The 23,347-nt window shown below is 39.7% G+C and overlaps 2 protein-coding genes across 2 annotated transcripts in view; one reads left to right on the top strand and one right to left on the bottom strand.

Moving 5' to 3' along the window:
* Nucleotides 1–3,014, bottom strand: part of PIP4P2 (phosphatidylinositol-4,5-bisphosphate 4-phosphatase 2) — a 37,125-nt gene extending 34,111 nt beyond the window's left edge. The window contains exon 1 of the mRNA XM_064706533.1: nucleotides 2,919–3,014. Within this exon, the coding sequence (XP_064562603.1) occupies nucleotides 2,919–2,943 (25 nt within the window). The 5' untranslated portion in view covers nucleotides 2,944–3,014. The remainder of the gene's footprint in view (nucleotides 1–2,918) is intronic.
* A 5,898-nt stretch (nucleotides 3,015–8,912) lies between these two features.
* On the top strand, nucleotides 8,913–19,374 carry OTUD6B (OTU deubiquitinase 6B). Its single transcript, XM_064706530.1, has 7 exons — nucleotides 8,913–9,068; nucleotides 11,520–11,674; nucleotides 12,749–12,844; nucleotides 14,253–14,565; nucleotides 16,038–16,099; nucleotides 16,689–16,795; nucleotides 17,297–19,374. The coding sequence occupies exons 1-7, from the start codon at nucleotides 8,978–8,980 to the stop codon at nucleotides 17,379–17,381; spliced, it is 909 nt and encodes a 302-aa protein (XP_064562600.1). The 5' UTR covers nucleotides 8,913–8,977; the 3' UTR covers nucleotides 17,382–19,374.
* Nucleotides 19,375–23,347: the final 3,973 nt, after the last annotated feature.

The raw sequence follows: 23,347 nt of genomic DNA, 5'->3' as shown, positions 1-23,347 counted from the left end.
ATTGCCATAAGAATTTATAGTGCACAAATCACAGTGCAAATACTTAGTCATATATTTGTCTTGAAGACTATGTACAAGTAAAATGCAGTTTTAGCTGGACTGCTTACTATTGAATACTACTTTGAGAGTCTCAGAGATAGCACTAACTGACCCATTACTCATTTTAGCAGTTTAAGGAATGCCTAGGGTTCCTCTTGTCTTTTCTTTCATTATCGTGAGATATGGGAAGATTATCTGGCAAAAAAAAAAAAAAAGTCTGCTTAACATGTGACACTCTCTTTCCTTGTTTTACAACAATAAGATGAGCTATAGTTGGCAATTCCACAGTGTAGAAAGTAAGTAAACAGCATGGTGAAAATAAAAAAGTATGGTGAAAATGACAGCAGCTTCAAGGGGTTATGAATTATTGGCCTGAATTATTGGCCAAGATTCTACACCAGCAAAATGTGATGATATCCAGTGCTAACCCTGTGAAACCCAACTGAAAGTGTCTGCTGAATGCATTAAGGAATGGTACTTACATACTGAAAATCCCAAATGTCCAATTTTAAATATTTTTTCCTCATGAAAAGCAGTGTGAAGAGCTGCAGCTGAGCTTTTTCTCTTTGCTTATTGTTTCTGAGCATCTAGAATGCATTCAAGTCACCTCTTGTCAAGTAAAGATCACATTTCAGTCATATAGCCAAGAAAACTGCTTAAAAATCCAGACTCATGGGTTTTTATGAAATGTCACCATTCTACCTTGCTAAAATTTAAAAAAGCAAAACACTGCAAATTTCACAGTACATCTGCTGAGGTTGGCAAAAAGGTGCTAGCACTAACAGACACATTTCTCAAAAGCAATCTTCACAAAAACCAAGGACATCTCCAGGTAACAGCCTGGAGAAAAACAAGTTTTTCTGTACCCCAGCACTATTAAGACAACTGTGAGTGAGTGACACTGAATCTATTTGCATTAACAGAAACCCAAGTTTTCTTACAACTCCTGATTTTACAAATATTAAAGATAAATACATTGGTCTTTGTAAGCTCAAAAATATCAAATCCAGAAATAAGCCCCACTATTTTATTTAACTGATAAATGACTCATAACAGATTTTGTTAAGTGATTTTCTATACATTAGGTCCTGACTCTTGTCAGATTTGTGTTGAAAAATTACTAGAAAAGTTTAACAGATGAGGGATCTCAGCTGCAGATGTCTTGCTGTGAAAACCTGATAGCACTGTTTCCAGCAAAAATAAACAAACAATAGGAAAATCTCACCTAGTTCATTTACTGATCTAAGTGAACTTTCAGAAAGTACATATACCATGCTGGGAGATTTTAGGAGTCTAACAGCACTTGCCATATTGAGCTTTATGTTCTGTGGAGGCTTCGTTGCAAGGTCATGTATAGTTCTTCTTCATTTAGACTAATTGCAAAACCTTACTGCCAGCCAATTTTAGGGCATAAAGAAAAGGAGAATTTAACTATTTTTCCTTCAGTATCTGAGCTCAGGTGACCCAGATTCACTGATTATTTAGCACATAAATCAGAAAACTCTCAACAAAACCTTAGCAAAACAACAGAGCCATTTTAACAGTTTGATGTATAGCTGTAACCAGCCTATAATTCACTTTAATGCTCTGCAAGAAACATATTGTAGATAATAGGGGGGAATGAGATACACACTGATGCAAAAGCAGTAAGATAGCTTCTTTGCTTGACCAATGTTTTATATATATGTTAGCTTATATCATTAAGCTCAGTAAGATTTGGGTAGTCTTTACTACTAGTCATGAAAACTGTCTGCCAACAGCTTATTGGCTTTGCAATTGAAGAAATAAAATCAAGATTTTTGGAGAGTAACAGAAGTAGTGGGGGTCCCACCCCAGCTCACTTATGAATGAACAACCAACCTTCCTGAAGTTCAGCTGTTACTAAATACTGTGACAGCACTGGGAGAACGATACTAGAAAGGATGTCAAAGTGCAGTACTTTAAATAGCCATGCATGCTTTCCTCCCCAGAAAACAAATATGAAAGAGAGTGAACACAGCAGCTGGTTAATTCACTGTGCAAATCAGCTGATATCACAGGTGTGGAGTTATTGACTTCAGTGACTAACTTGACAATATTCAGTTGCATTGCAAAAGCACCCCTTAATTCTGAAAGTTTCAATTTTGTCAGTGTGTAAGACAGACAGTGCTTGGCACAGAGCCTCCTAAGCTATCATTGATTTCAATGGGAGGTTCAAATTCCTACAGAATGGATTAATGAAGTCATAAATTTTAATACCAAAAAGGGCCATTATGGCAATCCACTCAGACTGCTTTGAATTCAGAAAGTCAGTAAATGCTACTTGCATGAAGACTGTGACTCAGATCTGAGCTAACACATATCCATAGGAAGTATTGCAGTCTTGATTTAAAGACCTCTGTGACAGCAAACCTATCGGATCCTAGATAAAGTGCTTCACAGTTGGCTACCTCAGATTTCAGTCGTCTTTTTTTTTTCCTCCTTTCAGCTTCTAACCATTATGTTTCATTATGACTTTATCTGTTAAGCCACCCTTTCTACTCAGGAGCTAGATAAACTGAGCTTATATGCAGGAAGGCTCAAGCTAGGTGCTGTAAGACTATCAGAGAGGAAAGCCAGAAAATGTGGAGGGGAAAATGCTGATGAGGTGGCAGATCAAGAGACCCTGAGGAACCCTGGTGCAAGCAGGCAAGGAGCAGGCAGGAACAGGGAAGGCCCCTGGAGCAGGGGCAGGCATAGAGAGAAGGCAGCACACAGGCTGCCCTGACAGTCTCACAGAGACATCTTGACTGCAGGTCCCTGTGATGGCATTTTCCCCAAATTCAGATGTATTTTCCTTTTATAAGATGATTTCTGATCAGCCAGCTGCCTTTGGTCTCCACCCCACAGGCCATACTCACACTTGGCGATACCGGAGAGTGTCATTTTCTCAGGCCTCAGCAAATGCCTCCTCCTGCTGCTTGGCTGATCCTCTCTAGCTCAACTGCTGCTTCCTTTGATGGGCTCAAAGCATTACTGACTTGTGATGTGGTTTTCTTCAAGCAGTAATTTGGTATCAGTTAGTTTATAATGCTGGCTCCTCTGTTTTCAGTATTTCCAAGGCCTTTGCTGTTATCCCACATGAAACTGCAGATCATAACAGCCGTCTTGGCACAAAGCTCCAGTTCCCAGGACAGGCTCTCACCACAGGCTGATAACAAGCACTGCAGGCCAGAACTGGGGCATTGAGCCTGTGGCCTGCTGCTAGCGATGGAAGTGCTCTTCTTAATAGCTTTCATTTATTCCAGGTTTCATGGCAGCAGAGGAAACTCATCATTAGCTGGCTGTGCAGCGTGACCTGCCCAGCATTCGTGGCACCGCTGTTCTCAAACATCTCAACATCCCTCATACTTAGTGTGCACTAAAATCTCCACTCCTGTGTCAATTTGAGTTCAGTTATATTAAGTGTTGTTCAAATGAGACTAGCTTTAATCAACTCAGCACTGTCCATTTGGTGACTTGAGATATTTACTTGGTTGTTGGTATTTATTCTATATTCTTTTGTGTTACTCCTAAAGACATAACAGAAGCCTGGGCTAAAACCAGTGGTCACTGCAGAGACTTCACTGGATCCCTGTAGTGACTACCCTTAGACTGGGGATAGTTCTGCTAGAGGGAAGGAACCTCAGCTACCTTTTTTTTCTGAAAGATTAAAGGCTGTAGTCTCCTAAAACACAGGAGAGATCAGCCTGCTTGAATGGCAGACAGAGTGTGTCATCTCTGAACATCTAATTATAGTGTCTTGTATGGTAAAATTAGGATTTTTTTTTAAACTTTGCTGTAATTTCTAACATTCTGAAAAAAACCCCTGGAAATGTAGAAGGATATATGTTAAAGAAACTCTCCCATCTGACCATTCTGATGGCAATCTGGGAGTCCCACTTGCACTACTCCAAATTTTAATGCTGGGACAGGAGCCCCTTTGCAGCAAGTAAATCCAGTGATGTAACATGTTTGACTCCCACACTCAGACCTAAGCTCTCCACATCAGCTTGACCCCAGGTTTCCCATAGCAGAGGCCCAGATGTCCTGTACCTTTTAAGTAATTTAATTGTGATGCAGCAACTTAGGGGAAGTTGCCTCTGGGGAAGAAACCCCAATGAAAAGATGACTGGGTTTTTATACCCTCACAGTCTGTGCACTTGTGCTTCAAGCACCTCTTGATCCAAAGGTGGTTTGGGTCTGGGGTCTTCCTGTTGTTCAGTGGGTCCTGCAGAGTGTCTGTGTGACTGACCATCCCTGCCTGGCTGGTGTGGCAGGTCCCTGTGGCCTTTGCAGGCAGAAGGTCAGTGCTCCTTCATGGCTCCTTGCTTGTGGCTCCAGCCATGCAGGGCACACTGAGCACATCACACACCAAGCAATCTGAACTGCGTGTATTGCTCAACAGTCCTCCTGCTCATGTACTGAAAGGAAAAAGAAAAAACTCTCGAGGCATTTAAGCATTGCCTTTGCATACAGGATTATTGAGAGTAACAAACACAACAAAATTAAGGCTACCAAGATTACCGTAGGGCAGAATACAAATTCATAAATTCTTGTGCATAAATACTCAAATGATTACAAATACAAAATCACCAAGGATTCTGAGAAATCTTTTACTTATCAACTGATTGATCACTTACTCTTCATTTGATGTGAGAATCGTGTATCCAGTTTTCCTTACCTAAAACTTAAACAGCAAAACTTGAAACAGCAAAATAAGGACATAGTAGGAAACTATATGGCCTTCTCATTTTGGTGCTAACTTGGATTTTCTAAAGAATACCTTAATTAAAACTTCATCTCCAGGCTATATATTATGTACCTGTACTTCAGATGGCATGTGCTGATACAATTGAGCAGCACAATTTTCTCTTCTGCTCTTACATGCTCTTTTTGCATCTACAAAATACACTGTGTTAACAGTACAGTTTGAAGGCAAACAAAGGTTGACTTCCTTCGTCTATTGGGATGCTGAAAAAAACAGCTGTTAAATTATTTACAATAAAATAGCCATTTTAAACTGGTATTTTTGCAAAAGCATAGTCAAGGGGCCTGGCATCACTGGGTGAGGGGTCACTGCATGTTGGTGAATCACCCACAAATCCTGCACAAGTACTCAGGGTCTCCATCTAACCTATTCTGGTTTACAGGCAATATAGGAATGTTATATGCAGACACACATGCTTTAAAATTCCTTTGTCCAAGTATTGGTCTGTCTGGTTTTGGATACTTTTCCCAGCTTCCAGAGGAATAGGATACTGTCTCACAGAGGGTGGCATGTCTGCCTTAGTTTTAATGCACATGGCTGGTTCCCCACCTGTAGGGATCTTACTCCAGAACCCTGATAATACAGCTTTCAATATTTCTAGTATCTTCTGCTCATTTTTGAAACTCTCAGTAATCACACCCAGTGCCACTATTGAATCCATTCCCTCTGGTGACACATGCAATTCTGCATCTAAGGCCTGTAGAAGGTCAGCAAGCACACTGAGGAATCTTCTACTAATACAACCTTACGTCCTATCATTGCTAACACAGGTTTACTTAAATTTTTCCCTGCCCAGTGGCTCCATGTATGCATACTTTGTCTGTTAAACTTTGTCTGATCCTCTTGGGGCAAAGTTTAAGAGGGATAATGTGGCTCCTGTATCTATAAGAAATTTAACAATGACACCCAATCCCCACATACTATTACTATATGTCCCTGTTGTTCTGGGTGTTCTCCACAAATTTTATATTTCTAATTGTATGGCTCCCTCAAATTCAGTAGAATTGCTGGCCTCTAGTCATTGTGACAATCTATCCTTGCATAATTACTCCCCCACTTGGTTGGAAAGGCCATTCTCTTTGCCTATGTTCTAAATTGCTACAATAGTAACGCTTCATTTTCACATTCCTTTTCTGTCTCTTTCTGCTTTCTGGTTTAGGTCTACTAATTGTATTTGGTCTTCCTCTCTTCCATTTTCTCCCCTGGAGATTTCCTGTCATGGCAACAGCCATCAGATTTTCCACTTTCTCCAATTTCCCATTTCTCCTCTACTTGCTTTGCCCTCTGTTTTTTCTTTCTCCCATCACACATGAATACTGCAACACGTGAATTTTCTGTAGTGTTACTCCCTGCCACCCTGGCATATGCTCCTTAAATTACTTTTGGCTGTCTGGTGCTGCCTGACCTACAAAGACACTAATTGCATGTGTACCATTAAAGTTTCGTGAAGCCATTGCCCCATATTCTAGCAAAACCTGTTGGAAGCAGCCCCAAAAATCTCTAGGATTGTCGTCCATTCTCTGTCTGCATACCATTATTTTGGTCCAGTTAACCTTTCATTCTCCATGATCATATTGCTTCAACCAGGTTCTTGTCTGATATGCAGGCCTGTCCTCTGCGGTATTATCATTCCAGTTTGGGTCATTCACTGGCCAGGGGCTCCTGTTTCCTTCTTTTTGCAGTGCCAGTTCTGCTTTGCTATTCATTACTTTTTCCCTTTCACCAGGCCAGAACAGTTCTTTCAAAAGCACCTGCATGCCCTCCCAGCTTGGGTCATGTCCAGTACATATATTACAGCTGAGCACATTTCTTGCTACCCTCCCTCAGCCTTGGCATCTCACTTCCCTATAAAACCAAATCGCTCGGACTCCACGAGTGTTTGATAAACGCGGAGTAGCCCCACAGGAGAAAAGTGAGATGGTGTTGAAGGAGTATTTAAGGGACGGTGCCGAGGCAGAAAGAGCGGCGGCATTCCTGCTTTGGAGCTGAGCCCCGCGATCAGCAGGGCGGTGCCGATGCAGGCAGAGCGCCAGGGTTCCTGCTTTGAGGCTCCGCCAGTGTCACCGCCGGTTCGGCTTCCCTCTGCTGGCTCCTCATCCGTGCACTGCTGCTCCAAACATAACAATAATCCATGTGATCTGGGAATCCATTTTCCAGACACTGCCGCAGGAAAGTTAATTTGTGTAGATCACAAAGTGCCTTACGATGGCCATTGTTCTGCCGAACTACTACTACAGGTTACAGCCGGCCAATGCTCCTGGCACAGGGTCACTGCCTGCTCTTGGAATAACAGCAATGCCAGACGCGCTGTTAACCTGAGAGTGATTTAATCGAGGAGCACCTGGGGGCCTCTGGGGAAGGACCCTCCCAAAAGAGATCACTGGAGTTTTATTACCTCTCAGTCTGTGCACCCGCATTTCTCACAGCTCTTGGTCCAGCGGTGTGAAGTCCAGTTTTGGTCTGGGCTCTCCTCAGTGTTCATCCGGTCCCTCGGAGCCTTGCTGTGACCGGCCACCCCCTGGCTGGTGCCGCCGCTCCCCAAAGCCCTTGCCCATTCACAGCTCGTTGTCTGGATCCCCAGCCACTTTCCCCAGCCAAGGCACACCGAGATTATCTGCAAGGGGGGTTTTTCAAACAGTATAAATCAGTATCCTACTTTTAAATAGACAGTATATTCAAAAATATGTACTAAATGTATATATAGATACATATGTAGACACATATAGGCCATATACAAACTGATTCAGAGCACATTTATGTTAGTTAAACCAAATCCAACAAGGATTTGTCCCTATTTTGGATTAGCAGAATATTTACAAGGCTGCCCTAGTACTTTCCAGTGTTTTCCAACTGTTTTCCTAGCTAAAAGCTTCCCCCCTTTCCCTTTTCCTAGCAGATCTGTGACATCTTTTATTCTATCAAGATGTGAATAGCAGGTGGAAATAAAAGAATATTATACTTTCAGATAGGGACATATGAATCTGAAAATCCTTTACATTTCAACCTAATTCTAAAAGGGATCTAAAAAATAAGCAGTTCTATATAGCAAGAGAGATTGATATATCATGTTATGATTCTGCTTTAGACTTGTGTCCTGATTGATATATCATGTTATGATTCTGCTTTAGACTTGTGTCCTTTCTTTACACTTGACACTGTACTTCATAGAATCTCAGGACTGTCTTGTTTGGGAAAGATGTGTACGATGTCCAACTCTTAACACAGCCCTGCCAAGTCCAGCACCAAATCATATCTCTAAGAAACATATTTACTGTTTTTAAAATATCTCTAGAGAGGTATTCTTGTAGACTTTCTGTTCGTAAAAATGTAAAAGGAGTAATGTAACAGCAGTAACATTAAGAGTCAAGGACAGATGCAGTTCCATTACCAGTTTTGGATCAGTTTGAGTAATTTTAAGCACGATTAAAATATTAACTTTTATAGGCTATATTTTGTCAATATCAACCGAATGTTCCAGTGTTGGTGCCTGCACCGGACACAAAAGCATCTCACTACACAACAATTTGTAGTTCTCAATTTGAGGCGCTGATTTGACCCCGAACACGAAGTCTGGCTTTTTACTGTAACAAAAATGTTTCATTTTCTGAGGAGTAATTCACAATGATGAGGACACACAAGCACCGCAACTTGAAAATCGTGAGCCTTTCTAGTGTTTTTGAGCTTCATAAGAAAAACTAGCACACGCAGCACACCGTGTACTTTGCACAGAAACGAACAGGTTAAATAATTTGTTTTTCCTTAATGTGGTAAACTACGTACAACCCCTAATTGATTCCCTTCGCACCTCCCTGTAAAACAGGACCTACCTCTAGGTTGAACTAAACCTATGGCTATTTCCTAGCGCACGGGAGTCCTTTACGAGGACATCACGGCAGCAGCGAGTATGCCGCAGAGATCAGCGGACAGAAACGCTCACAGCCCCTGAGCAAACCAAGGGCCACCTTTCCCTTCCAGGAGCCGAATCTAGGACGCCGAACCTAGCACCCCTAGCTCCCCGAGCCCCGACGCGGAGGGCGGGCCGCTCCAGCCCCTCACGCCGCGGCGGAGGCGGCGCCGGGCGGGGCGGCGCTGGCGGAAGCGCGGCGAGCTCCCGCCTCCCGCCGGGGTCGGGGGTCAGCCGCGCCCGCCGGCTGCGGGCGCCCATGGAGGATGGAGGGCTCGGAGGACGAGGAGCCGGGGTCCGAGGGGCCGCTGCAGCAGCTGCTGAAGCGGCAGCGCAAGGAGAAGCGGGAGCTCCAGGGTGAGGAGCGCTATGCCTGGCGCAGGGCGGGCGGGGAGCAGGCTGGGGAGCGGCGGCGGGAACACGCGGGGCCGGTTGGGCTCGGCGTCCCCGCTCCGCCTTCCCTCGCAGGAAGCCCCGCTCGGCAGCGCGGGTAGCCCGGAGGGGCGGAGGGACGGCGGCGGCTGTGGAGAAGGAGGGAGCAGCCCTGGCTGTGCTTTCGCAGGGGGACGAGCACGGCGGGAAGAAATGGTGCGTGCGGCGGCGGTGCGGCAGCGGTGCGGCAGCCGGGCTGCACTGCCGGGAGCAGCGCTGGGCGGGCGGGCGGCCTGCGGAGCTCGCCTTGCCCTGGCCTCGGGAGCCGTGACTTGATGCTGGGCCATTGGCGGTGATGTTCGCGGTTTGGTACTTTGATTTCAAGTTGAAAAAGGTGTGGTCGTTTAAGGCATTTTAGATTGAACAGCCTGCACAGAGGCTCTTCCTGCTCAGCCTGATACGTTTCTTCATTCCAAGTGCAGTTGACCTGAACTGAATTTTCATGTCCTGTCCATCCATCATGAATGGTCTTACGGTGCTTCAGTATAAACTTGTAACACTTTGCGTCATTTGACCTACCCTATTACAATATATTCGTATAATTAAGGAGGTCTGATAGATGGATTCTGTTGAGTTTCATAGTTGTTATATCATTTTTGTTAAGCCTTTCTCGTTGCTAGTATGTTGATACGGCCTTTTCCTTGTTTGGTTTTTTGGTATGTAATGAAATAGGCCCATCTGCAACCTCTTATCAGAGGGTTAAAGAGGAAAGGACTCAGGTTGCATGCTGTCACTAAATCTGTAGGAACTTACTGTTTTGAGAGGCCTGTTCCTCCCTCAGGTTTGATTGAAATTGAAGAGGTGTAGGAATCAGGCATTGTCAGAGGTGGCTGGGGCACTTGACACCTTCACTGAGAGTGGCTGAGGGGCAGAGGGATTTTACCCCTAGAGAAGGTGATAAAGGCAGTTCTCCGCTACCAAATGGTGGGAGGGGTATCTGCAAGGAAGAGTCCTTTTCTTCCCAGTTGGGAGAGGCAGATGACTTACAGGTAGGTACGTTTACCTGCTAGTAAAATACATTCCTGGTATCTGCTTTGATAAGTGTTTACCAGAGACCAAAGCTGTTTGTGAGAACTAACACAAGGTGTATCTCAACCTCTGAAAATCCAACACCTTATCTGGTTGATGGTACTTGTCTCCACAATCCCCTCCTCCCTTTTCACCACCCATACTCTCTCCTGTGTATTTGTGTGTGCCTTTTATATTCTGGATTCCTTTCTCCTCTGTTACGTTAATTTTAATGAACAAAGCTGCTTTTCTGTCATACTCAGCTTATTCATCTGTGGGGCTTAATGCTTAACATAAATCTTTCAGTATAAGTATCTTCCTGCCTCCCTTTGAAAAGTTTCATTGTCATTGCAATCATATTCAGCTCAATTGGGTCAGTCAGGGATAAAGGACAAGAAAATGTACAGGTGATGAATAGCAAGCAGGGTGTTAAATAATTGCTGATATAACTCTAAAACAGTGAATACAGAAGTGACAGAGGTAGGGGGAGTGTTCATTTAGGAACACATAAGAAGAGAAAACTATGGGGGAATGTGGTTCTAGTTTCTACTATGTAATGGATGGAGCCAGACTCATCAAAGTATAGAGGATGGACTAGAGACACGGGCTGAAGAGCAACAAGAAAAATCTTCATGGGAAAAATAAGGGAAAATATTTTCATAGCAAGAATCATTAAATTTTGGGAAAAAAGTTTCCCAGAAGGGTTGCAGAATGCTCATCCCTGCACAGTTACCTGAATTAATTTCAGGTGCATCTGAATTGGCATAACCTGATGCAGCTTTGAATTCAGCCCCACTTTGAGAAAGAGGTAGAACTAGGTATCCATTCAACACCATTTCTAACCAAAGTATTCTGTGATTTTAGAAATGAAGCATTGACTTACAGCCTAGAAATACTTAGGGGCTTTAATCAAGTTAAGATTTTTTTTTCGATACCCATTTTGCTTTTAGAAACTTTGTCTTAAGGATGGATAAACTCAGTTTTTAATTTTAGTCTGCTGAGTAATTAAAAAATTATGCATTTTCCTGTGTGATTTGATATTTTGATGCCCACATAATCTTTCTCAAGGCAACAGCCCAAAGTCTGCTGCATTGATGAAGTTCATATGTGTTTTTATTAGTAACCTGGCATAAGTTTTTCTCTTCTTCGGAAAAAGAAAGAAAAGAAAAGGCAGTTTACATCTTTTAAGAAAAAATATAGGCATTTGGAAAATGTGAAGATTGGAACCAGCAGTCTCACAGCTAAACTATTATACTAATTTGTTGGTGTTTGTAAATTACTTTTTCTGTATGAATTGCAGTCATTTTCTGCAATGATCATAGAGTATATATTAAGAAATAGTGTTTTATTACACTGCTTCTCTAACAGCAAAAATTCAAGGCATGAAAAATGCTGTTCCCAAGAATGATAAGAAGAGACGAAAACAGCTGGCAGATGAAGTAGCCAAACTAGAGGCAGAACTTGAAAAGAAGCACAAAGAGGAATTGAAGCAGCTGAAGGAAGCTTCACCTGAACAGAATAAGGTAGGTGCCCTAACTTCACCTGAAGTTGTACAGGTACAATTTGTGTTAGGGCTTTTTTAACTTTTAAAAATTCTAGTGAAATAATACTTCAAAGCAGTTATCCTATTCTTCGCACTATTAGTAACTCTTTGCAACTTAGGAAAGCTTTAGCTGTTACAGTAAATGGGCAGTGCTAGAAGGGGCTTGTAACAGTGAGGGATTTTTGTTGTTGAGCTCTTTTGAGAGAGTGGCTTGGTTGCTTAAAGAATCCCTGTAAAAGATATTTCAAAACAGGTTTAATATAAATTTGCAAAAGCATGACAAAGTTTGATGGCAAGATTTACTCTGGTACTGAACCCATGGATGAGGCATACAAGGAAAATCATTATACAAATGCCAAGCTGTAATAGAAATTAAACGTAGAGTAAGGGGAAAGGTGCACCACCACAAGCAGTATTTTGTGTTGCTTTTAAGGCTACATGGGTAAGTCAGTTATGTTAGAGAATTATGTTTTTAATGTACTGTTGTATTGCCTCTCTGGTTATCTTATGTGGACTACTAAAGTATTGGAACCTTCAGCAGGTGTTTGACTCATCCAGTATGTTTTGTCTTGCAGTTTTGTCAACAGTGTGACTGATCTTTTTGTATAGCTCATACATTTACTGAGTTAGGTTTGTAATTTTCTTGAAGTTTCAACTCTCTTTTTCAACTCCTGGTTATGCTTTGATAGAGAGGATGGACCCTTCTGCTTTAATTTTCACAGAGCTTGCTAATGGCTGTTGGGATACCTCTTAGGCTGGTGTGGTGAGGAAAGCTTTTCCTTTCAGCCTGTAAGGAGTGTTCACCAGTGTGTTAGAGAACATACAGCTTAAATTTGAGATGCACATAACTCTCAATTCTGTTGGGACTGCAGAAAAGTGACAAAATGCAAGACAGTAGTTTGGGATGTGAAATACTTTGATGGCCTCTATGCTATACATGGATCTTTGTGGTTAAACTTCTTGAAAATACCCTGGAAGAAAACTTAAAATTGTTTCAGAAGATGCATATCTTTGTTTATACTAATGAGAACATTTAACTTTTTTTTCCTTTTAGACAGATTCCATAGCTGATGGGGTTGCAAATATAGAGCTTGAAGGAGTAGAGCAGCAGACTCAGCATCATCGAATATCAAAAGCACAGAAGAGGCGGGTATGACTTCATGTTAAACGTTTTGCAAATAACTGATTGATTATCTTCTGCTAAACTTAACTGTAATAGCCAAAGGTAAACGTTTTTACTGGGGACATTACCTGGGTAATTCTGTATTGATGCTGTACCTACTGGATGCCTTGAGAATCTGTTAAACTGCTGCCTAGAGATATGTAAGGATTTTATAAATAATTGTACTTCTCTACCCTCAGCCGTGAGCCGGGTATCAGAACAGGTCAGGAAATGGGAGCCATCAAAAAAGAAATTATGTAAAGCAAATTATTTTTAAAAGACTTTCACTAAAAGTATTATTAAAGAAGTAAAGTAATTGAATTAAAATACTGTGCGGAAATGATGCAACTAGTGGTACTTTGCACATTTAACGAAAGAACATCAATACTGCAGAAATTCTGTAAAATATCAAGTTGTTAAGAAACACTGCCTAGTGTCCTGTTCTGTTAGGCTTAGATCTGGTTAAACATCACATGTTGCGATGGATTAGCATTCTTGTTGTACCTGCCTGAATATTGGGTCATGGCCAGGGGAACACTGCTGTATTGCATATTTCATCCCCTGTTAAATGATCGCTACGAACATGTTAAAAGGATCTTTATAATTCATGGTACCATGTCTAGGCAAACCAGGAACTCTGGTCTAGTTTTCCCATATTCTTATTGCCTAAACCTGTCTGGTGCTGATTTGTGGTGAATTTTAAGTATGAAAATGGACAGATCATTCTTCGTACTGCTTCCTTGTTTATTTGCTTATTTATTTTGGTTCTTGTTCCCATGTTACATCAGCGTGAACTTAGGAAACATTCTAGGAAAGTAATTCTTTTTTCTATTATTACATCTCTACTAATATTCTCTACATGCATTCTTATCCATCCTTAGGTTAGGAGCAGTCTTTTATGATGTAGAGTACCTGTCCTGAGGGAGTTTCAGTTTCATGGCATGAGCTCTGTGCAGTCGTATACTTAACTGGTAGATCTCACACTTCTTATGAAAGAGCAATATTTTCTGATGTTTAATTAAGAGTTCTCATACTTGAGTGTTGAAATAGTTGATCCTGAAGAAAGCACTATGATTAATAGACTTTATGTAAGTGTTGTAAAGTGTTATTTTGAATGTTGATTTAATTAAGATTTCTCTTGTCATATAATTTTGGGTGTGGTTAACTGTGGAGGCAGTTGGGATATATTGGTCACTTAGCATTTGGTGAAGTTTGGGTTTAGGAGGTCTCCAAGATCAGTCTGAGTCAGGTGGTACTGATTCAGACAAATATTTTATAGATAGGAATGTACTGAGAAAGCATTGGAAGAGCTAGAAGCAAGCACTAAGCCAAGAACCGTATGGGCATATTCTAAATTTTAATATTTGATGTAATTTTTGTGTGTTTTTAATCTAAGGAGAAAAAAGCTGCTTTGGAGAAAGAAAGAGAAGAAAGAATAGCTGAAGCTGAGATACAAAATTTAACTGGTGCTAGACATCTTGAAAGTCAGAAACTTGCCTGCCTATTGGCAGCAAGGCACTTAGAGATTAAACAAATCCCTTCAGATGGCCATTGCATGTACAGAGCTATTGAAGATCAGCTCAAGGATCACCAAAATTCCTGGACTGTTGCAACTCTGAGGAGCCAAACAGCAAAGTATATGCAAAGTCACTGTGATGACTTCTTGCCTTTTCTTACAAACCCTAATACTGGAGATATGTATAGCAGAGGTAAGATTTTAAAAACAATTGTAACTGTTTCTGATAAATCTCAGTCTCAGTTACAGCTTAGTTGGGACTTTTATGGTTTTTGTAACTTTGTTACTTTATTGTGTTCCATGGAACACAGAATTATGATCTGCTATGAAACTTGGTACACCTGGATCTCTAATTAAATATATATTTTTAAATTAATCTAGGAAATATTATTCCCCATTGGAAAAAAAACCAGAACAAAACAGAACTTGCTGGTTACTAGATGGTCTGAACTCATTCTGGGATGTGATTTTGTTATTATAAACAGCTTGTCTAGCAGGTTGGAATTATTTTCTTGTCACGTTTTATATTGGTATTTTCAATGTACACAGGAAAGCTGTTAAATATGGGTGTGAAATTCAATCAAATCTATTTTATAATAGTTTGAATAGATGCATTTTCTTATTCTTTTTTTTTTTTTGCTGCAAAGTAGTTAGGGACCATCTTTTACAAATAGACTAAATTAAAAAATATAAAGAGCTTTAGTGTGAAGTAACAGTGTAGGCTGAGTCAAAACAGAGTTTATGTACCTCTTATTTGAGCAATATATGATTTATTCATTATGCCTTGAACACCACAGAAATGACTGCATAAATTTCATTAACTTAATGCTACATTTGTTTAATAGGCATTGCTGTGGATTTCATGTGGTCACTGGGTGCTGTCTTTCCCATGTTGACAGAGATTAATGTCACAGGTTAAATATGTCCCAGGAGAATACTGAATAAAATTCTGCACAGCAACAAAGAATTGTGCTTTTCTGTTATAAAGGAAATGAATGAAAAGTCATTCTGAGCAGTCTTCAGAAAATCTGAAGATTCTTCTTTCTTAAAATCTGTAAGGTTCAAAAGCTTGAGGGTTTGTAATTTACAAACTTTAAACTTGGTATCTGTAGAACAGGATCTGAAAAGATTAGCTATTTACAGAGCAACTATTAAGAATAAATACTTCAGAGGTTGAAAACAAGGCAGCTAATCTGGGAATTTAAATAAACCCTAGCCAATTGTTTTCCTACATGCAGTTGCAAGATTTTTAAAACATACCTGACACCTGGCTAATTTAAGAACTAGATATACTACTCACTGTCACATTCTTTTCTAAAGTTTCTAAACATCCTCTGAAACTTAACATGAAGGAAACTGTATGCAATTTCATGTGTGTTGTTACCTGTTGTTCTCTGAATAAAAAAATTAAAGTATTAGCTGTACTTCTTTTTTTACTCTTTTTCTATCCCTCTCTTCAGTCTGAAATTTTCTTTTCAAAGCAGAATGAGTCTGGGTTTTTTTTTTTTTTGGCAACTGTTTTTCTCTGCTTTTTCTTCAGTGAACATATGTATTTTCCTTTATAATGTGTTTGTACTTTTCTGCCTCTAGTTTGCACAATCAGTGTTTTTCCACAGTTGCTTGTTCTTAACCAAGACAAGTACTAAATGTTGTCTTTTCCTGCAGAGGAATTTGAGAAATACTGTGATGATATAGCAAATACAGCTGCATGGGGAGGTCAGCTGGAAGTAAGTATTGCGTTGATAATTTTTATTTGTGAAATTCTGAAGTGGGTGAATACACCTTAAAAAAGGGCTTCTTTAGAAAGAATACCTGAAGGCATAAGGAAACACAGTCATAAATAGCTTATCAAGAACTTTTTCTTGTCATTATAGGTTGTTTTCCCACCATCTTTCTGATGGTGCACCACTGTTCTGATGTATTTGGCAACATGCAAGTTAGTGAATTCTTTTGGTGTAAATATCATTAGAAAGACTGACACAATGAGTGGCGTGTATTGTTAGGTTGCTGTCATGGAAATGAGAACTTGAGCTTCAAAAAATACATATTTATTTTAGTTTGTCTTATTTTTTATGAGAGAAAATTTAGCAAATTAATGAAACTAGCCCAGTGTATCCTCTAAACAATGATTGAGGCAATCTGTTTCCAGTTAAAGTTTTAGAAGTTAAAATAATTTTGCTTATTTTAATAAAGCATAATTTCTGAAAATATTTCTAATGTTATGCTTGAACTGTCTGCTAAAATGAAATGTCTAGTCTTCCTGTCTCCTACCTACATTGTCTTTATTCCTATTAATAAATTGTTTTTGCCTTAAAGCTAAGGGCTTTGTCACACATTTTACAAACACCTATTGAAGTAGTGCAGATGGATTCTCCTCCCATTGTTGTTGGTGAAGAGTATTCAGGCAAACCAATAACACTTGTGTAAGTATGCAATTTTATCACTTAATTTTAGTGCACTTATTTCTGTAACAGGACTCAGCTTTGATTCTCATCTGCTCTTTTGTTTTCTGTTACACATCTGATGTTGATACACTGCTTGAGTAATGGTTGTGCAGATCAGAAATTGTTTGTGATTGACACACTTACTTTGGAGAAATTGTAATTAGACAGTGTCTGATGTGTATCAGTCACTGATTTAGAGAATGCTGCAAGGTCATTTTACCTGGTAAATGCTTACAAAATAATAATGACATTGATACAAGATGGAGAAAACTTTTTTCCTTCTTCAGGGTATTTGTCAAACTGTGCCTATAAGTCACCAGAATTAAAACTTGTCTTTATTAATACTCTTCTGTGTAATGATCCTGTATATTTTTGTTGCTAAAACTTGGCTTTATTTCATTTGTCTTCCAGTGCTGTTACTGTTTGGCATGATGTATACTTTTTGTTGCACTGAACAGTATTTCTGTAACATTTTTTTAGGTATATGAGGCATGCCTATGGATTAGGAGAACATTACAATTCTGTGAAAGTTCTGACAGACACTGCTACAGAGAACAGCAGCTAGCATACAGAAGTTGTACATTCACATGGATAACAGTTGCATCGTGATGTGTTGGGCTCCAGGAAATTCCCAGTAAGACTGGAAAGTAAATGGCATGGATTAGAAAGTAAAAAAAAAAAAAATACGAAATACAAGACCCTGCAAGATTTGACTATAAATCAGACATGGCTCCTGATTTGTAACAAAACCAAACCAAAACCACACAACAATATTTTGAACGTATTGGTATTAATTATGTTTTGAAGATTTTCTGTAAAATGGTGGCTGTGTAGATCAGGTTTTTTTCAATAGAGCTTCCTCCCAATACTGCAGAGAAAATATCAAGTGGTAAAAATTCGTTTTGGTTAATCTGCATTTCTGCTGAAAATTTTAGGTTACCTGAAGGTCCCTGTTCCATTATTTCTGTCAGATTTTCATGCTAATGGAAGAGTTCAGGCATTTGAAAGAACTGATTGTATTTTGCTTATGGAATATTATCTGCAGTGTTTCTCTAGTCCTATTAGGATCTAATTTCAACAATGTAGTATTGATTCCCTTCTTTATTTGGGCAGAGAAGATGAGGAGGTAAATCCAGCAGCAGAATATCTTGGCTTGGCTGAAGGAATTGCACGATCTTTTTAAAGACTTCCATGTAAGATGTTTACCAAGGGTCTTTGTAGGGGTTTTTTGAGTTGGCAGTAGGAATCCAACTCTTGTGCATTGTTATTTATGACAGTACATGACTGCACTGTCAGTGCAAGTTAACTGCACTGTTCATTCTCCATAGTCTTTCAGCTGTGCATTTCGGTGAATGCGAAATCTTCAGAGCTTCTCAGTGTCCTCACTTGAGGTACTGAAACTCATCTGAATTTACAATTTCTGGATCTGCTGATCTAAGCACTTTGTCATCTAAAGTGTGATGTTTTATAATGCTTAAAACAGCTGGTTGCACACAAGCTGTAGAAATAATCACCTTGGGTTTTATCAGTAACCAAAGGTGATCTGGAAAAGAGTTAAGTTTATTTTAATTGCTTCTTATGATGCACAGAGACTTGAAAGGTTTTAATATGGCTTGACTTTTTACATTAGAAATGTAGATTGTTGTCTGTAAATGTGACTTCAAAATGAGGAGCATACTGAAACCAAAATTTTAATGCAAATGTTTTTTAACAAGGGATATTGTTAATTTTTAAAAAGCCTTAGTCAATAAAAGTATTGTATCTTACTGCTGCTGAGTTGGTTTGGAGAAAAGTGGTTCATGAAGAGATTAAACACCTTTGCCCTGGTTTGAGGATTATGACCTAACAGTGTGTATCTTGTAGTCCTTCAGTAAAGCTAGCCTGCAGACTTACATTCCTGGAACTTAGAGAAGTCTGCTCTTACTTAAGAGGGAGATAAGTGATCACTTTGTGGGTCAGATTATGTCTGGATTAAAGCACTTTGAGAGAGAGGGAGTAAAAAAATACCAGATAATTACAGCAAGAGTTTTTGGACAGCAGTCTTTAGGCTGGTGCCTGCCAGGAAAACAAAGTATTAACCAGATCAGGAGTTTTTACATTCTTATTTATCTGTTAAAGTGTCATAAATATAGCTGGTTTATGTACCAAACCAGCTGGCTTACTTTAAAATTTGATTGTATAAAATGATGGTTTTAATTCAAAGAAAGAATAGGATACAACAGCATGGAAACAATGTTTCTATTCATAATGCCATTAAAAATTTCACTAAAAATAATAAAAAGTACTCTTCTCTGCATTGCTTAGAATTGATGTGATATAAAATGTACATGCTGCATTTTATAGATACACAGTTCTTTGGTTTATTTGGGTTTCAGTTTTGTTTGATTAATTCAGAGAGAAAAGATGCCAGAATTGGGGAACACCTGTACCAAGAGTTTGTCATGTTGAAGATGTTTACAGTTTGTATAAAGTTAAATAATTTAATATAGTGAGTGAAAGATCCTTGCTTATGCTATATGGGACTTGCCAAAAAGTAATAAATTGGTTTATTTGTGGCAAATCTTGTTTGGGTCAGTTTTATTTTATACTCAAATGTTCACTTATTTCCTAGCATAAGCTTACCTGTTTAAGTTTTAGGATCCTATTGTAATAGGAATTCTAAAACAACTGATTGTATTCAGGCAACCAGTGCTTCACTCCGTATGAAATTGTTTTTGAACTGAATTTATCCTTTGCATTTTAGCAGTTAAACTTGTGCTCTTCTGAAAAACTGTATTTGAAAATCCTGTTGAACTTCGGGGGTCTTCTCACAATTTAGCTTCTAACTTTTGTCAGATTACACTTTTCTCTGCACAATAACACTATTTACTTCAAGTGTGTTTCAGGAGCTTTCCTTGCTTTTATCTGTAATTCAGTTTCTTCAACTGCTATTTCTTTTAAGGAAAAGGATATTTTTGGGGTATTTTTTGCAACATTAATTAAGATTAGTTGCCAGCAGGAATACTCACATGAACAGGGGGGAAGCTGTCTAGTGGTCTGCAGTAAATTGTGTACAATATTCTGAAAGGGAGGAACATAGTTGTTGAAAACAGCGGTTACATGTGGCTCTTAGTGCTTGTCCTTGTCCCCTTCACTAACTCTGCACCAGTCTCTGCTCTCCTGTCCAGTTGTGTGGGCTGCAGGCAGCCCCAGAAAGGGGTTGGAGGTGGGTGGCAGCCAGAAGGAGTGCAGACCTGTCATAATTTATTTAAGCAATAAATTAATTATTAATTTGTTATTTAGATAGTAAATTAGTTCAAGGATTTTTTTTTTTTAAAGAAAGAAATTATATAAAATGCAATGAAGCAGTGATGTCCCTTGTGCACTTTTGTATAGTTCTCATAACTTCTTGTGTTTATGTATATTAAAATATTGCACAAAACTAAAAAATGGAGCTTTTTTTTATGTTGAGGGTGGCAGAGCAGTGGGACAGGCTGCCCAGAGAGGTTGTGGAGTCTCCCTCTCTGGAGACATTCAAAACCCACCTGGTTCCTGTGTGACCTGCTCTGGGTGACCCTGCCTTGGTGGGGTGGTTGGACTGGATGATCTCCAGGAATCCCTTCCAACCCTAGTGATTCTGTAAGACACAGTGAAGAGGGAATTTGTTCCACAACCACTTGCTTTGAGGCAGAATTGTCAGTAGGAACACTTTTTGCCTCTTCTCCGTGCTCTGTTCTTTGTAACAGGCAATTGCACAGGGGCTGTGATGGGCTCCAGGAAAAAAAAAAAAAAAAAAAACCAAAAAAAAAAAAAACCAATAAAAACCAGTGCTGAAATGTTGGGTGTATGCAGAACACATGCCCTCTGCTCCTGTGACTCGACAAGTAAGATGTGCTGGCAGCAGCGTGACTGGGGACATCTGCAGCTTGTGGGATGGTGGCTGCCCCTCGGCTGGGTTATGCTTGAGTGTAACGTGAATTCCAAGGGTGGGAATTCCTGGAGCTAAACGCAAGGGTGGCGGTGGAGTCGATGGGGTCGGGAGGGGCCCTCCCTGTGGCAGTCTGGGCTGTGGGTTGTGCCCAGGTCCTGCCCCGGCAGCGCTGATTGCCTTGCAGCTTGCAGACAGCGGCGGGGTGAGCACAGGCAGCGTCCCCTGCCCTGTGTGGTGGCAGTGCACACACGGAGCTGGGCTCAGGACATCCTGCTCTGGCCCTGCAGAGCTGTGCTGCATTAGTGCCATCTGCAGGGCTGCAGCCACATTCCTGCTACAGGAGCCAGTGATGGATGGCCCGGAGATGGCCTGAAAGCTTTGGTGGGAGTGGGCATCAGAATGTCCCTTCTGCATCGTGGGGTGCTTTGGGCTGTCATCTGTCATAGGCCACGGAATTGCTGCAAGTACAGCTTTCTATTTTTAGCCCTTGAAACACAGCCTGCCTCCCTCTGTCTGCCAGTGGATCTCCTGGGATGTATTTATGAATGATGTATTTATTTATGCCTGTGTTTATTACTTAATCTATAAGAAGTTAAGCAGACTTAAAAATAGGATCTGAAACACAGAAGGCATTTTCTCTACTTTCCTTGGCTTCAGTGAGAATGCTAATCCACCAATTCCTTTGTTTTGAGCAACTAATAAAAGCAACAGATGGTTGCTTTTATTGATTGATCACTAGAGGCATATGATAGATGAACTTTTGAATACAACTAAAATCCAACTGCCTCTGTATGTTAGAAACAGTTATATCATAAAAAGAATGATTCATGCACAAAAATATTTGGTAAAATTCAGAATAAACTGATGTAGTCTGTGTTGAAGATCAAATAAATACGTCAAGGTGTTAATTGAAAAGCTTTTTTCTATTTGCAAGTTAGAAAATTTGGAGTGTATAAACTTATAAGCAGATTAAAAAATATTCCCAGGAGCTGTATTTTCTGCAAAGGCTCCCTGAACTTTATCAGTTCTGCAAATGTTTTGTCATGATGTATGAAGGAGTTAGATACATTAAGAAAATCTGATGTGCTGTGTTTGTCCAGAAATGAAAACCTTCCAGATGTGAGTAATGCTGTTTTATTTTTTATTGCCATTTTTTCCTTTTCTTTTGAAGGATAGTATTATGAAAACATTTGAGCACGATCTCTTATTTGAAATTATTATGTGAATCATGAAGATGCACATTGGCAATTGCATACTGGAAGGTATATGAATATTCTTTTGAGAAAGCTAAGGATGTGGAGATTTTAAACAATTCTTTAACACACATATATATATACACACACACACACATGTCCTCTAAATTAAAAATATGAATAAAACTTTAATAGTATAAATATGCAATAGTTTGTCATTAATTCCTAATAAGTCTCCGTTGAGTGGGGAGTGAGGGACATCTAATGAGGAACTATTTTTCTTTTATCTGTTTGCAGAATGTTGGAGCACAAAACAAAACAGGGGCTGGAGAATGTAATGCAAGAATGCTTTAAATTCAAGTTGAAAAACTGCTGTTCAGTAAAAAACAATGAAGATACTGTTAAGGAAAATTATTCTCCCGATCTTCCAAACCTTTACATTTTAGATTGTACATTTTAGTTGTGACAATCAAGCGAAAATTTTGTTTGTTTTAAATAGAGAAGAAGGTAGATGTCACACCTCTGATAGAATCTGCAAAACTTGACTACATGCTGTCACTTATTTCTAAAAGAACTTTAGCTTTCCTTGTCTTAACAAGTAATATTCCCCCTCTTGTGGGAGGACACATTACAAAAACTATGATAAGGGTCTTTTTCTACTTAGACCATTTGGGAATTCTGTTATTTTTCATGAAACATTTTTGATGCTGTCATAATTATCCACATAATTGCTATGTCCTACTTATGCCTGGCTGAGAGCCTTCTGTCTACTTATTCTTGCCATGGACGTCACTGGAAATAAAAAGAAATGTGAAATAGCTTGTGTGGATACAGACTCTCAGAAAGGACAGGCTGGGATGCTGAGGAGGAGAGGGATTGCTTGGTGCTCCTCTGTGGGACTGGTCTGTTCATAGCTCATGGGTCAGGAGCAGAGAGGGGTGGCCTAAGCAGGCTTTGAGTGGGTCCCTGTTACACACCAACAGACATATTTCATATTTTTATTAAATTTGCTAGTAGTGTGGGCATTTTGCACAGTTTGAGCTCCCTGCTCAACTCCAATGCCTTAATGTAAAAATAGGCAAAGCAGAGAAAATTTGACAATTTTTGCTTCGTAAATACAATTGAATATGAACTCTCAGTAAATCCTGTGTCTGAAATTCTGTATTTTTCTGCAAGACTTCTTTATGCATTCGGAGAAGAGCACACAAGACAGGTTATTTGAACATCAGAAAGCAAGTCTCGTTTTCTGCTAGTCTCACTTCATGCAATGTAAGGTACACATCACAATGATGCATGTACCCTCGAAGTTTGTCTGATGCACAAACTAAGCTGTTATTACTTTCACAGAGTGGCCTTTCCAAAACTCATTAAAAATGTTACATGAGTATTCAAATAGTCTTTATAAATTTCAAATGCAACTGCAACAGT

The sequence above is a fragment of the Zonotrichia leucophrys genome, chromosome 2, assembly GCF_028769735.1.
Source record: "Zonotrichia leucophrys gambelii isolate GWCS_2022_RI chromosome 2, RI_Zleu_2.0, whole genome shotgun sequence".
Taxonomy (NCBI): Eukaryota; Metazoa; Chordata; class Aves; order Passeriformes; family Passerellidae; genus Zonotrichia; species Zonotrichia leucophrys.
Note: the sequence above shows the minus strand (reverse complement) of the source record. Positions and strands in the feature narration are given on the sequence as shown.